The 14,644-nt window shown below is 46.2% G+C and overlaps 1 protein-coding gene across 1 annotated transcript; it reads left to right on the forward strand.

Annotated features, from left to right (window-relative positions):
- Positions 1-1,517: 1,517 nt before the first annotated feature.
- Positions 1,518-12,791, forward strand: LOC121582158 (ectoderm-neural cortex protein 1). The gene is made up of 4 exons (XM_041897780.2): positions 1,518-1,886; positions 3,541-3,768; positions 3,920-5,529; positions 9,635-12,791. Exons 2-3 carry the CDS (start codon positions 3,547-3,549, stop codon positions 5,471-5,473), a joined length of 1,776 nt encoding a protein of 591 aa, XP_041753714.2. The 5' UTR covers positions 1,518-1,886; positions 3,541-3,546; the 3' UTR covers positions 5,474-5,529; positions 9,635-12,791.
- The last annotated feature ends 1,853 nt before the right edge of the window (positions 12,792-14,644 follow it).

The following is a 14,644-nucleotide window of genomic DNA, read 5'->3' on the forward strand; positions in this document are numbered from 1 at the left end:
AGGCAAAATGTACAGGGTCCCCTGTAGCTCAGTTGGTAGAGCATGGCGCTTGCAACGCCAGGATTGTGGGTTCGTTTCCCACAGGGGGCCAGTATGGAAATGAATGCACTCACTAACTGTAAGTCGCTCTGGATAAGAGTGTCTGCTAAATGACTAAAATGTACACTAGACTATGTTGGATCATGGCCAGGCCTCTGGTGATGTGTATATTGGCACACACCTACAGTGCCTTCAGAAAGTATTACATACCCCTTCTCTTATCCCACATTTTATTGTGTTACAGCCTGAATTCAAAATGGATTAAAGCAACAAAACAAATCTCACCCATCTACACACAATACCCCATAATGACAAAGTAAACACATATTTTTTGAAATGTTGCATATTTATTGAAAATGAAATACACAAATATCTCCCTGAAATATTCATATCTCTGAGTCAGTACATGTTAGAATCACCTTCGGCAGTGATTACAGCTGCGAGTCTTTCTGGGTATGTCTCTAAGAGCTTTGCACACCTGGAATTGTACAATATTTGCCCATTATTCTTTTCAAAATTCATCAAACTCTGTCAAATTGGTTATTGATCATTGCTAAACAACCATTTTCAAGTCTTGCCATAGATTTTTACTGTAAGTCAGTCTTTTTGGTAAGCAACTCTTTTTGGTAAGCAATGTGTTTTACATTAATGTCCTGCTGAAAAGTGAATTCATCTCCCAGTGTCTGGTGGAAAGCAGATTGAACCAGGTTTTCCTCTAGGATTTTGCCTGTGCTTAGCCCCATTCCATTTATTTTTTATCCTGAAAAACTCCTGATAGAGAAATATGTATTTCCAATGACATCATCAACCAATTAGTAGACAATTAGTAGGCAATTAGTACAATTCACAATTGGTCAAAACCACATGAATGCACACCGATGATGTCATTGAAAACACTTATCTTCCTCTATGTTTTTAGTACAAAACATAGAAATGCACAATTTTCACATATGTTGATGTTGGGGTGGTGCAGGAGATGATGACTAGGAAGTTGAAAAATTGTGAAGCTTCCCTTTAAGGAAGTTGACTTCATGGAATTCAAATGTAGCCTAATATAAATTTTATTTTGTGCATTTTATCATCCAGTAGGCCAAGTATGGTGTGCAAAAAATATGAACTCAAATGCCTACATTACAGAGTGTAGGTAGGCTATAGGCTCTATATGCCTACTGATGGATCAGGATCCAATTTGTCTGTTGAGCATCCGTTTGTAATAAAGGGCACAGTTCTGCAGGTGAGTAAATATTACCACTCTCGGATTTGAGTCGGCTGACTCTTTCTCACTCACTATTTAACTGTTTTATTACCTCCCCCTTCTTTCTGCCTTCCCTTGTCATCCTACCGCCTCTGCCTCTGCTGCTGCTGCTCTGTTCGCATCACGCTATGCTACTTCCCACTCCGCTTCCTCGACACGAGGACGTTCCTCCCCCTTTCTCACTATAAACACACCCATTGATTTTACGGAGGGAAGACCCGACTCACCCGAGCGCACCGTACGCACTAGCGACATAGAACTCCTATATGATCAGACGCAAGTCTGGAGTCAGTCCGCGAGCGCAAACCTTTATCTTTATTCCTTTAAACTGGACTGAACGACGAATGTTGAACTGGAGATCTCATCACTGAACGATACATTTGCATGATTCGACTCCATTGACATCTCTATAGGGATAGAAATAGTGTCCAGATCCTCTCCAAATAAGGCTATTTCTTATTGAGGAACCCAAGACGCGCATACTCCCAAGCACAAGTGGCTTGCTTGAACCAGCATCGTGGCTACTCTTCCAGCAGTGGCATGTTCGAAGGATAAAGCGGACAAAATTGAACTCCTACTTTCACCCAAAGAGGTATGCATGGCACATATTTTCCACATTTGAGAATTGTTATTGCCATTATTGTTGCTGTTGTGATATAGGCTCCATGCATGGAGGAGCTCTGATAGAGCATTTGAGAAGATCACATCTACCATTATTGTGTATTTTTTTGGGGAAACGCCTAATTTAAGAACAAAGCCTAAAGACACCTTCCTGTAATGTATTTTGCAGCATGACACTTAAAGAAATTCCTCAAACATATGTCTAGGAGATGCCATATTATAATAATTTAGAGGACAATATTCAGAGGGAACGTTATGTTTTACATTTGCAATATCATGTTAATATTCTAGGCTGCATGTATTCTAGCATACTTCAATGAGAGAAGCAAGACAAAGCGAAGATTGAGATCATATAGCCTAAAATGTGTTATTTTTAGGGCACGAAGAGGAGTTTTAACATGTGTATGTCGTTTATAAATATCTTCAAGCCAATCCCATCTAGAAACACTGAGGCTATATTTATAAACAGAATAAATCATCCCTTGAAATTGTAACCCTTATATTGTGTTGTCTTCTCATTGATTAAACCCGGTCTATTCTGAATGGTCTCCCTGGGTGCCCTTCACAGCTGCTCCCGGTGTAACCAGATTAACGGGGGGTATCAGGTGCGATATAGTGCCAACATAGCTGCTGATGTGTCTTTAATGTAGGCCTACCTTATTCGGTTAAATTCGGTAAGGAACACAATTTTAGTCCAGTGGAGCGTTGGGTTTAATAACACAATTAACCTCTCGCGCAGAGACGGTGACAGCCAGTCGGGGACCGCCGGCATTGTACTGGGTACATGACAATTAGGACTGATTGGATTTGAATATACACTCGCGATGACGGCTGTTTACACTGACGGGTTATGTTGACATCTTGCCCAGTGATAGGGTTTATTTTTCCTGTAGCCATTGGACAGTTATAGGATACACATGCCTTGCTGTTTACTTTTGAAAGTTTTCTCCCTGCATAGTATCCCTGGTCCACTTTGAACACCTGGCAATGATTAGACAGATTCCAGCCAGCCCCAGACATCAGATCAGACAGGGTCTGTGTGTGTGTCATGACATCATCCAGCACAGCAGCTATCTGTCTATCTGTCCCAGTCATATCAGCGTCTCTGGCAGATAGGCATTGCTTTCTTGATCCCAGCCCAGGGAGTGACCCTGCTGATATTGATCATATCACACACTCCCCATGAAATCAAAATGAGACTGAGAGTCTGCATCCCAAATGGGACCATATTCTCTATATAGTGCACTTCTTTGACCAGGGCCCATAGGGCTATATAGGGAATATGGGGCCAATTGGGACGCAACCTGAGAATGAGATGGAGACTCACTACCCTTAGGACTGTGTAGAGATTAGTAATACACTCTAACAGGGTTTGGCTTGGCTTGGACTAGCTTCCATTTATATTCAGGGTTTCTGGTTAGAAAAGGGACTTTGAACTGTAGGCTATATCCCCAGGCTTTAAATATATTATCATGCATTATTCTATCATGTTTTTGTATGGGTTTCCATATGTTTGTATGGGTTTTCATTTTAGAATCACCCATGCCACTGGCTATGTCTATTACTTGATTATTATACAGTATAATAATGTAAATACAATTCAGAATTTTGTTCTCTTTCTCCAGGATTCAATGAAAATGTCTGTCTGCGTCCATGAGAACCGCAAGTCACGTGCCAGCACTGGCTCCATGAACATCTACCTGTTCCACAAGTCGTCGTACGCTGACAGCGTCCTCATGCACCTGAACACGCTGCGGCAGCAACGTCTCTTCACCGACGTCCTCCTCCACGCCGGGAGCCGCTCCTTCCCCTGCCACCGTGCCGTGCTGGCCGCCTGCAGCCGCTACTTCGAGGTAAAGACACTGTTTATCAAGGCAGGGAACTGTTAGTGTTTCCCATTGGAAAACATGTCACTTTTAGCTGCCATGCTAACACTAGCTGGGCTAAATGCTAATGAGCTAATGCGCTAACTCTTGGTTTCCCACCCCCTTGTTTGTCTGTCAGGCTATGTTCTCTGGAGGTCTCCGGGAGAGCCAGGCCAGCGAGGTTGACTTCAGGGACTCCATCCACCCTGAGGTCCTGGAGCTATTATTAGACTACGCCTACTCCTCCCGCGTGGTCATTAACGAGGAGAACGCAGAGTCCCTCCTGGAGGCCGGGGACATGCTGGAGTTCCAGGACATCCGGGACGCCTGCGCCGAGTTCCTGGAGAGGAACCTGCACCCGTCCAACTGCCTGGGCATGCTGCTGCTGTCCGACGCCCACCAGTGCACCAAGCTGTCCGAGCTCTCCTGGGGCATGTGCCTCAGCAACTTCCCCGCCATCTGCAAGACGGAGGACTTCCTGCAGCTCCCCAAAGACATGGTGGTGCAGCTCCTTTCCCATGAGGAGCTGGAGACAGAGGACGAGAGGCTGGTCTATGAGGCCACCCTCAACTGGGTCAACTACGACCTGGAGAGGAGGCACTGCCACCTGCCAGAGCTGCTGCAGACCGTCCGCCTGGCGCTCCTCCCTGCCATCTTCCTCATGGAGAACGTGTCCACGGAGGAGCTGATCAACGCCCAGTTAAAGAGCAAGGAGCTGGTGGACGAGGCCATCCACTGCAAGCTGAAGATCCTCCAGAACGACGGGGTGGTGAACAGCCCCTGCGCCCGGCCCAGGAAGACCAGCCACGCCCTGTTCCTCCTGGGAGGGCAGACCTTCATGTGTGACAAGCTGTACTTGGTGGACCAGAAGGCCAAGGAGATCATCCCCAAGGCGGACATCCCCAGCCCCAGGAAGGAGTTCAGCGCTTGCGCAATCGGCTGTAAGGTCTACGTGACCGGTGGGAGGGGCTCGGAGAACGGTGTGTCCAAAGACGTGTGGGTCTACGACACCGTGCATGAGGAGTGGTCCAAGGCGGCGCCCATGCTCATCGCCCGCTTCGGCCATGGGTCAGCCGAGCTGAAACACTGCTTGTACGTGGTTGGAGGACACACGGCAGGCACCGGCTGTCTCCCCGCCTCGCCCTCGGTGTCCCTGAAACAGGTGGAGCAGTTCGACCCGGCGGCCAATAAGTGGACCATGGTGGCGCCGCTGAGGGAAGGCGTGAGCAACGCGGCGGTGGTCAGTGTCAAATTGAAACTCTTCGCCTTCGGAGGCACCAGCGTCACCCATGACAAACTACCCAAGGTGCAGTGCTATGACCCGCAGGAGAATTGCTGGGTGGTACCCGCCTCCTGCCCGCAGCCCTGGCGCTACACTGCCGCCGCCGTCCTCGGCAACCAGATCTTTGTGATGGGCGGGGACACAGAGTTCTCTGCGTGCTCGGCCTATAAGTTCAGCAGCGATACCTACCAGTGGACTAAAGTGGGAGACGTGACGGCCAAGAGGATGAGCTGCCAGGCCGTGGCGTCAGGTAACAAACTCTACGTGGTGGGGGGCTACTTTGGCACGCAGCGGTGTAAGACTCTGGACTGTTATGACCCGACGCTGGACGCTTGGAACAGCATCACTACCGTACCCTACTCCCTCATCCCCACTGCCTTCGTCAGCACCTGGAAACATCTCCCAGCCTGAGCCGGATGGCATTCTGGGATAGCCCCACACCTCCATCCCAACCCCCCTCCCATGAGGTATGGAGATCAGTCTCTCTCTTTCTTTCTTTCTTTCTCTCTCTCTCACTCTCTCTCTCTCTCTCTCTCTCTCTCTCTCTCTCTCACTCTCTCTCTCTCTATCTATCTCGCTGTGTCTCTCTCTCTCTGTCTCTCCCTGTATGTCTCTTTATCTCTCTCTCTCTCTCTCTCTCTCTCTCTCTCTCTCTCTCTCTCTCTCTCTCTCTCTCTCTCTCTCTCTCTCTCTCTCTCTCTCTCTCTCTCTCTCTCTCTCTCTCTCTCTCTCTCTCTCAGTGTTGTTGTTTGTTACTGTCTGTCAGTAGGGGAACGAGATGGAATGCATAATGTATTAGTGATACTCTGGACAGTCCAAACTGGAGAGTTCAAGTGATTTCAAGTATTCTCAGCTGAGCTGAGTGCGTAAGACAGTTTCTTGTTGTCAGTTTTTCCCCAACATTTTTTTCACTTAGTCACATATCTATTGGGCTGTGTTTTGAGCTCTCATTGTCACATACTGGGATGTTATTAGTAAAATTCCCAGCTCATAGGTTAAAGATAGCTGTTTTCATTCAATAGCCAGTAGATCAAAATCCCATTCTCCCTCCGTCACCCTACAAAGATCCTGATTGAATCAAGCACAAATGGACTATTGATAGAGTAATTAGATTGCCATGCGATTTTGGCCAGGGCTGAACTGCATGCTTTGAATACTAACCAAGCAGCCGCTGCTATTTGATTTCTGTCTGTCGATTCCACTGAAAACCACAGATACAGGGATAAACAAAATGCATCAGACCACAGATTTCACCATAGCTGGATATCCCTTTGTATCTGAGCGTGTGTGTGTGTGTGTATTTGAGCATGTGTGCGGGGGTCTGTGTGGAGAGAGGGGAGTGAGTGGTAGGATAGAATATAGGGGATTGTATGTGTAGGTTATGAGAGTTATGAGACCGCAGGGTTGGGGTGAGGCAATTTTGACTTTGCAGCTGGCCTAAGGGGAAATCGCTCAGTTCTGCCTCCAGGACAAGACTCATGACAATAAACTTCAACCTGCACGAGGCAGCGAGGGAGGAGGCACACAGGGGGTAATTGAAACAGAATAGAATACTTTTATTATCCCTGTGGGTGACATTTGTCTGAGGGGGTTGAGGGGGGAGGCCAATTAGACAAGTTACATGCCGGCAGGCTACAACATCCTGGTGAGGCTAATCCACTCTCAATCGCCTCCTTTTGATGGGTTTATGGTGCTCTGGGTGGGAGGGAGAGAGGGAGGGAAGAGAGGAAAGAGTGGGAGGGAGAAATGGAGGGATGGAAGAAACGGGAGGGAGGGACGGAGGACAGGAGGGAGGGAGAGAGAGAGGGGGATGGGGGAAAGAGGGATTGAGGGAGGGAGGCAGCCAGCAGCTCAGGGAGGCAGACTGCTGCTCTTCAGTTGCAGTCTGGGGTTACTGAGATGAGGAGAAGGCAGAGGGTGGTAGTAGGGAGTAGTGGGGAGAGAGTAAGGCTTTGGCATTTGTCTTTTAGAGAGAACGCGGCTGCACAGCCATGCAGACAAGCAAAACACACAGCCAGTACACTCCGGCCCTGACAAATAACAGTGCCTGGCCTGGAAGTGAGTGTTTACTGTTGCTCTGAGCAGCCCCAGTCTCCCCCACCTCTCCCCCACTTCTCCCCTGTGCCCTGTGTCTGTCTGTGTGTGTCTGCATAGCCTTATAGTAACCACTCTCTGTCTCCGTGACGATAAGCAGGCCAGACGGATGTAGAGCACAGACCATTGGCAACTGTGCTCATTCTGAACACTGGAGACCCTGGTGTCATAATCCGACTCTCTGTTTCACACTCACACACGATCGCATAAAGGCACACGCATGCACACACACAATTGGCAGACCTTCTCATTTCGCAGACCTTGGTGAAATGGCTGTGTGCCCTCAGCTCATGAGCCAAAGAGAGCGGAGAGACAGAGAGGGAGAGAGAAACAGGAGAGAGTGAGACAGAGAGGGAGGGATAGATAAATAGATTGATCGATCGGCCCTGGGATACTGATGCGCCTCTCCACTCCACTATTCTCCGCTCTCCTTTTATGAAATGCTCCCTGACTTATAAGTGCTCATTTTTCTTCAGTGACTCATCTCTGAAACTGCAGTGAAGGCTTTAACCTAGACCAATGCAAAATGACTGATTTTGGGTGTACAATTATTTCAGATGTCAGTCACTGATTTATAATAAGGGCTGATCCTCTCTTCTGTGTAGGTGCCCATTTTTCTGTTATCAGTTATAGTGTGGAGCGGTGACTACACAGAGACACAATGACAGTGATGTATTACTGTCCACTAAATAGTGGGAGGGGAGGAGAGAAGGGTGAAAAACAGATCTCTCCTCTTCAGTTTGTCTGTTCTCACACTTTTTTAGTTGCTCAACACTTCCCAGGGGGACTCCACTCTACATTTCCCTACTCTTCCCTCCCCACTCTACTCTGCACTTCCCTCCTCTCTCTACCCTTCCCTCCCCTCTCTACTCTTCCCTCCCCTCTCTACTCTTCCCTCCTCTCTCTACTCTCCCCTCCCCTCTCTACTCTTCCCTCCCCACTCTACTCTGCACTTCCCTCCTCTCTCTACTCTTCCCTCCTCTCTCTACTCTTCCCTCCCCTCTCTACTCTTCCCTCCCCTCTCTACTCTTCCCTCCTCTCTCTACTCTCCCCTCCCCTCTCTACTCTTCCCTCCCCTCTCTACTCTCCCCTCCCCTCTCTACTCTTCCCTCCCCTCTCTACTCTTCCCTCCCCTCCCCTCCCCTCTCTACTCTTCCCTCCCCTCTCTACTCTTCCCTCCCCTCTCTACTCTTCCCTCCTCTCTCTACACTTCCCTCCTCTCTCTACTCTTCCCTCCCCTCTCTACTCTTCCTTCCCCTCTCTACTCTTCCCTCCCCTCTCTACTCTTCCCTCCCCTCTCTCTTCATCCCTCCCTTTCTCTTGCTCCCTCTCCCTCCATCAGGTCTAGTCTGTCCTGCTGGCTTGTACTGGTTAGAGCCCCACTAGGAATCTGGTGTCAAGCCAATTCATGTTTTTGTTCAGTGATCAGCTTTAGTCTCGCAAGGGTGCCAATATTGATCAAATCCAATTTGTTATCGTTCCATTTTGTAACTCCCAAGGTTGGTAAGGACTAGGGAACTCCAGGGTATAGAATCTCCCAAAATCTGAAATGAGGATTATTTTATCAGTCAGCTAGCTCATTCCACTCATGCGTTGGAGAGGAGAGAGATGCTTCCTTCGCTATGCTATGACCTCCAGGCAGATATCCCCATCACTACGCCAGTATAACTAGATATTTTCTGTAAGCCTAAATGAGAAAGGCCTCTTCTGGGAGGAAGAGTTGGCTTCTTGCATAGGATGTTCGGGCGCAACCGTTATGCACTCATCTCTGTGTGTGTGTGTGTGTGTGTGTATGTGTGTGTGCGTTTCCTCTAGCTACCACAGCCAGTTGTAAGATTGGGTTTCCCCCTCTAGATAGGGCCACATGGGAAGAAGGCGAGAGAGATTGGGGAGGAGGATATGTTTTTAAAATGGATATTAGACTCATGTTACACATGGGGCCTTCCCTAGGCTATAAACCATCTGGGGTGTAATGCTGAAAAAAGAAAAAAAGAAAGCTTTTAAAACCGAAAAGTCAGAATGAGATGCAGAGCAGAACTCAAAGGCCGTCAGATTTGAAATATCTATCTGGATTTAGATTTGGGGGAGCGTTAAAAAGAAGCCTAACTGTGTCGGGAATGGCAGTAAAGTGAATGAATTTCACAAAGGAGTCCATTAGCCTTCTAGCCTAATGCGTGATATCTCTGGCACTTCTCTAGAGAAACAGGTGCAAACGCCACAGCAGGCAAAGCAGTGTCTGTTTAGTTTTTTTACTGAGGGGAGAAAGAGAAGGAGTGAGGGGGACAGTAAGGGAGTGAAGATAGGGTCTGGAGTCTATTTGAGGGATTTTTCCGTCCAAACATTTGACTCTTAGCAAATGTGTTAAATTGTCTACTTTTGAGCCTTTTTTCGAGGCGCGAAAGCAGAGATATTTTCCATGACCTCTTAAACACTGTTTGTCTAATGTTTTTTTTTTTTCTCTCTCTCCTTTTTCCTCAGATTTCTCTGTTTTGCATCATCCACTGGATTCCAGATGTGAAGATAGAATCACACTCTTTAACTTCCTGTCTGTGCAATAAAAAAAAACGACTTTCTAATTTTCTTCCATGAAAAAAACTGAACCATGGTGTAAGTGTGAAAACGCACATTGATCCACCCTAATGCTACTGTGAGTTTACAGATGTTTAAAGAACTATCAATGCTCCTGAGAGGACCTTGTACACAGAATGATGTCATAATGTCAATGATGTCATATCGTTTTTGAGAGAGAGGTTTGGACGTTATTCATGCAAACAAACCCAACAACCTGCTGCTTGTGCTGTAAGATCCAACAACCCCCTAATCCCAGTGTACTATCGGCATACCGCGCCTGTGCTTCTCAGCCTTCCATGAAACACCCATCAACATATCAGTCAGTCACACACTCACACTGCCTGGATTTCTTTCCATTCAATCATGAAATACTTGTACTACGGACTATGTCTTTGCTCTTCTCACTCTGATAATTCTGTGATATGAAATTAGAAAAATAAATGTAAAAACCCTCTGTACAGGGCCTTTAATTTAATAGCATGAAGGAAGTTTGTCCTGTTTGGACATAGGATACATGTGAGGAGAGGGGAGAGACCTTGATCAGCATGTGAGTGACCAGAGACAGACAACTCTTCAGCTTGATTATAACCAACTGATCCATAAACAGTTTTATCTCCTCCCTAGTGTATCTGAGACATTAGACTCTTCTTGTTCCAGTCGTTCTGCCCTCGCCAAGGAAGAGGAGAGAAGAAAGAGAGAGATGGACAACCTCCTCCCCTCCTCTTCCTGTCTCCGTCACCTAGTAGGCGTTTGGGGTTTAAAACGGTGTAATGGGTGTTGGAAGTTCGTCTTTGGCAGTTTGCTGTGAGACCTGGCTCTAGCTGTCACTACGTGTCGTGGGGACTTGAGGTGCCAGCACCAGCTGAGTCTGAGAGGGGCGTTGGGGAGAGGGTGAAGGAGGGTCATGTCCTGACATGTCTACCGATGTGAAGTTGCCACCCCCTTTCACCCTGCCTCCCCCCGACCCTGCCTCCCCCAACCCCAAAGGAAGCCCATTCTGGCAGTAGGTCACTACACTCTCCTGATCCAAAATAACAATAATCCAAGAAGAGTAGTGAACAATGCAGCACAGAACTGAAGAAAATGCTAATTCAAGCTCAGTTGGACACTATGGGCTCGATTCAATCTGTAGCGCTGAATATCAGGGTTACAGCGTGATTGAAATTGAAAGGCAATGTTTCCGCGTTCGCAGAGACTGCATTTACGGTAATAGCTGCATATGTCGGCTCAATCGGAAATGACCTTTACATTTTAAGCTTGCTGTATGGATTGCATCCAGCCCTAAAGGGTTTGCTCTTGCACACTATTTACTGTTTGTTCTAAAGTAATTCCAATGAGAAGTATTATTTTGTTGGATTACTGATGGATAGATTTTCCACTTTGCCTAGAAGATTATTCTGAACTCTTCAGAGCATGTACTACGGACATGGGGACTCAATAAGATTGGCATGATGAACTTCTCTGGTCAAGATCATCTTGTCACCTTGCTAACCCAAACTTAATACATTATTGTCTTATCTTGCTCCAATGTATCATGTTTCATAAATCTTAATTTATATGAAAATTACTTTACTTTATTTGTTTACGTAAAGAAAAAGTTGAATCCTATTTATTGTTTCTCTGCCTGCATTCATTTCCAAGTGAATGAATGTTGATCTTTTTAAGGGTATATCATGCATGACCCTTTTTTTTGCACTGTTCAGTTTCTCCCAAAGTGGAACCTGTTCCAACCATTTGGTCAGTGAGGTGAACAGGTCAGAGGTTAGAGGTCTGGGGTTAGGGGTCAGTGTAGGGATGGACGCTCAGATTACCTAGAGTGCAAGTGTCCAGTGGGTGGGTCAACAAGGCCTTGCTTAGAGAATGTGTTTGTTTTAGAGATGGACTCTTGGTAGAGTAACATCTCCCATTTAAATGTTGACTCTGCTAGGAGGCATATCTGCTTAATTCTAAGTCCCACACTCAAATATTCAATATTCTGACTTGAGAGGAGCGTATGTAGCTCAGACTTCTGTGTACATCATTTATCAATGTCAACAGGAGACTTGCACGAATAATATGAGCTAAGCATGTAGATCTCAAGTCAGAATACTGCCCTTTTAGTGTGAAGATGAGGAGGAGAAAGAGGATGTGTAGTTAGCTGAATCCTGTAAGCTTAAATGGCAGGCAGACCCCGCAGTGCTCTTCACCATCGTGTCACTGATGTATGGGAGGAAATATGACAGGGAAGAGTTCCAAAGACCAAAAAAGAGAATGTCTTAAATACTTGCATCCAAAACTTCGTACCAGTAGTCGTTGATTTCTGGATGTTTTTGTCTGTTTGTCTGTCTGGGTGGCCAAAATATTGACATGTACAGTTTAGCATGATTAAATAATTGTCACGGTCAACATAAAAGCTAACAGTTGTATAGATTTTCCCAGGCAGGATGTGTTCTGGATGGATTCAGTGAATCGCCTCAATCCCTTGCATTCCACATTCCTGTTTGATTATTTGAGCCACCAACCTCCCAGATCAACTCCCACCTCCCAGCCCACCTCCCAGCCCAACTCCCACCTCCCAGGCTTAAAAAAGCACAAACTGTTTAAGGAATTCTATGGAGAGCTCATTGGCTCCTTGATGTCGACCCCCTAACCAACCCGCTCACAGAACACTGCGCCTTTCGCCTCACCAATCAGATAAGAGGGTTCCTTTTGAACATAAGTTACCTTGGCAACGGTCAACAGTGAGTGCCCCTCCAATTTACAAGTAATTGTTGAGAGTCATTTTCTTCCCTTTCTCTTTTTGCCCTCTCTCTCTTCCCCCTTTATCGGGATTCAGCTCGCTTACGTGTAGTGTGTTCTCCCTGACTGGCTTGCTGTAGGCGTTCACCAAAATGATGTAAAATTCTGACAGGATGCATCTTTAAAAACACTGTCAATGTGCATTTGTTTTCATTTTGTCTGTCATGTCAAAGTTTTATTTTATTATGATTTTTTTAAATAACATTGTTTTGTACATGTGACAGATTTTCTTTCACAGTGTAAAATTCATGACAAAATAAACATGAGTTTTTCCTCTTTACTGTAATGACTTGCCTTACCTGTCTTTATTTGCAATTGAGCTTTGATATATTGTCTATGTAACTATGTGGTGTACACACACAATGACATCTTTAAGATTTATTTTAACACTATGTTTAAACCAACATCCAATGTATTTTCCAGGCTAAACACATGTGAAGGCACGTGAAGGTTTTGCATATAGGCTATCTATCATTCCTAAGACAAACTTCCCCCATAAACCTCCTGCAAATATTTTGACATAGCTCTTGAGTAGTAGGAATGAGGAAAAATACAACCCACTCATTCCAGCAGTAGCACCATATCCTTGGGTCCTGAAGGTCTAGCAAGCTCATTACTGCATGTTTCACATATTTAGGCAGCTTTAGAGGGAATGTAGTTCACTTTAATTGTCCCACGGTATTAAAGCCCATTGTATTGTCCATCCACACAGCCCTTTGTTCTGTTAGAGGAGAGACTAAAATAATCGTATCTACTGTATGCATGTGGTTTTCCTTCTCCGCTCTGCTCTCACTCTGTTCTCTCTCCCTCTGCACTCTCTCTGTTCTCTCACTCTGTTATCTCTGTCTGTTCTCTCTGTGCTCTCTCTGTTCTCTCACTCTGTTCTCTCTCCGCTCTGCTCTGCTCTCTCTCTGTTCTCTCACTCTGTTATCTCTGTCTGTTCTCTCTGTGCTCTCTCTGTTCTCTCTCCGCTCTGCTCTGCTCTGCTCTCTGCTCCCTCTCAGTTCTCTCTCTGCTCTCTCTCTCTTTCTCTATCTGCAGCTCGGGAAGGAACAAGGCAAAAAAAGACTGACCAGATAGTTTCCCTTTTTCTGCCAAGTCACCTAGGCAACGGTGACCTTTATCTGCTGAAAACTGTGGGGGCTGAGGAAGGAAGAAGGAGAACTCTCTCCCTCTGCTCTCTCCCTCCCTTCCCTCATCTCTCACTTCCTACGCCCTCCACTCGCTCTTTCCACATGAGACTGTGCAGAGAATACAGTACCTATCTGCTTGCCAACTGTGGACTCCCTGTGTTTAACGTTTCCTTGTTTCTCCAACAAGTTTAATATCCCATTAGTGTGGAGACTGCAAAGCAGAGAGCACACAGCACAGCACAGCCCAGCTGCTTACTAAGATGGCATCCCAAATGACCCTATTTAGTGCACTACTTTTGACCAAAGCCCCATGGAGTTTGGGTGCCATTTGGGACTCAACATAACACTGCATTCCTCTAGTGCTGTGGAGTCCAGCTCCTCTCCTTTCTGCTCTGCTTAGTGTTTCTATTTAAATGTTTTGTCTAAAACAACTCTTGATCGTTGACAGCAGGTTGTGAAACACCAGTTTAACTGGCTCCAGTCCTGACCCTCACCATAGACAAACACAACACACGTACCCTTTCACGGAAATATGTGGAATGCGACTAAAAGAGACATTCTTCAAGTTCATAGGTTGGATTCAGCTTCACTTTTGTGGTTAGAACCGAAAGTATTGCGATGCCCAGCCTTTTTTGCAGTGTATCCGTGAGATGGAATGAATTTTCCTCCCTCTTTAGTTTCCTCCTCATGGGACAGGGCACAAGATGTGGCCAAAGACAGACTCCAGTGGTAGAATATTGTTGCTGCCTTATGTCCCACCCGGGACGAAGAGGACTGAGGAAGTACGTTTATCTTCCCCCAGCGGCAATGCTGTATGACAAAGATATACTGACTAGCACTTGAGTTGAAGTTTTGGTCTGTGTGTGAGGGACTGGGAGGCTCCTCTAGTGCCCCTATGTGAGTTAATAGTCCCTTATTAATCAAAGGAAATTGAATATCCTGTCTAGCAGGAAATGGCTCCTGTTTCCCTAAACATAACATTACCAATGATAACTTGACCTCCAGT

The sequence above is a fragment of the Coregonus clupeaformis genome, chromosome 15, assembly GCF_020615455.1.
Source record: "Coregonus clupeaformis isolate EN_2021a chromosome 15, ASM2061545v1, whole genome shotgun sequence".
NCBI classification, from domain to species: Eukaryota; Metazoa; Chordata; class Actinopteri; order Salmoniformes; family Salmonidae; genus Coregonus; species Coregonus clupeaformis.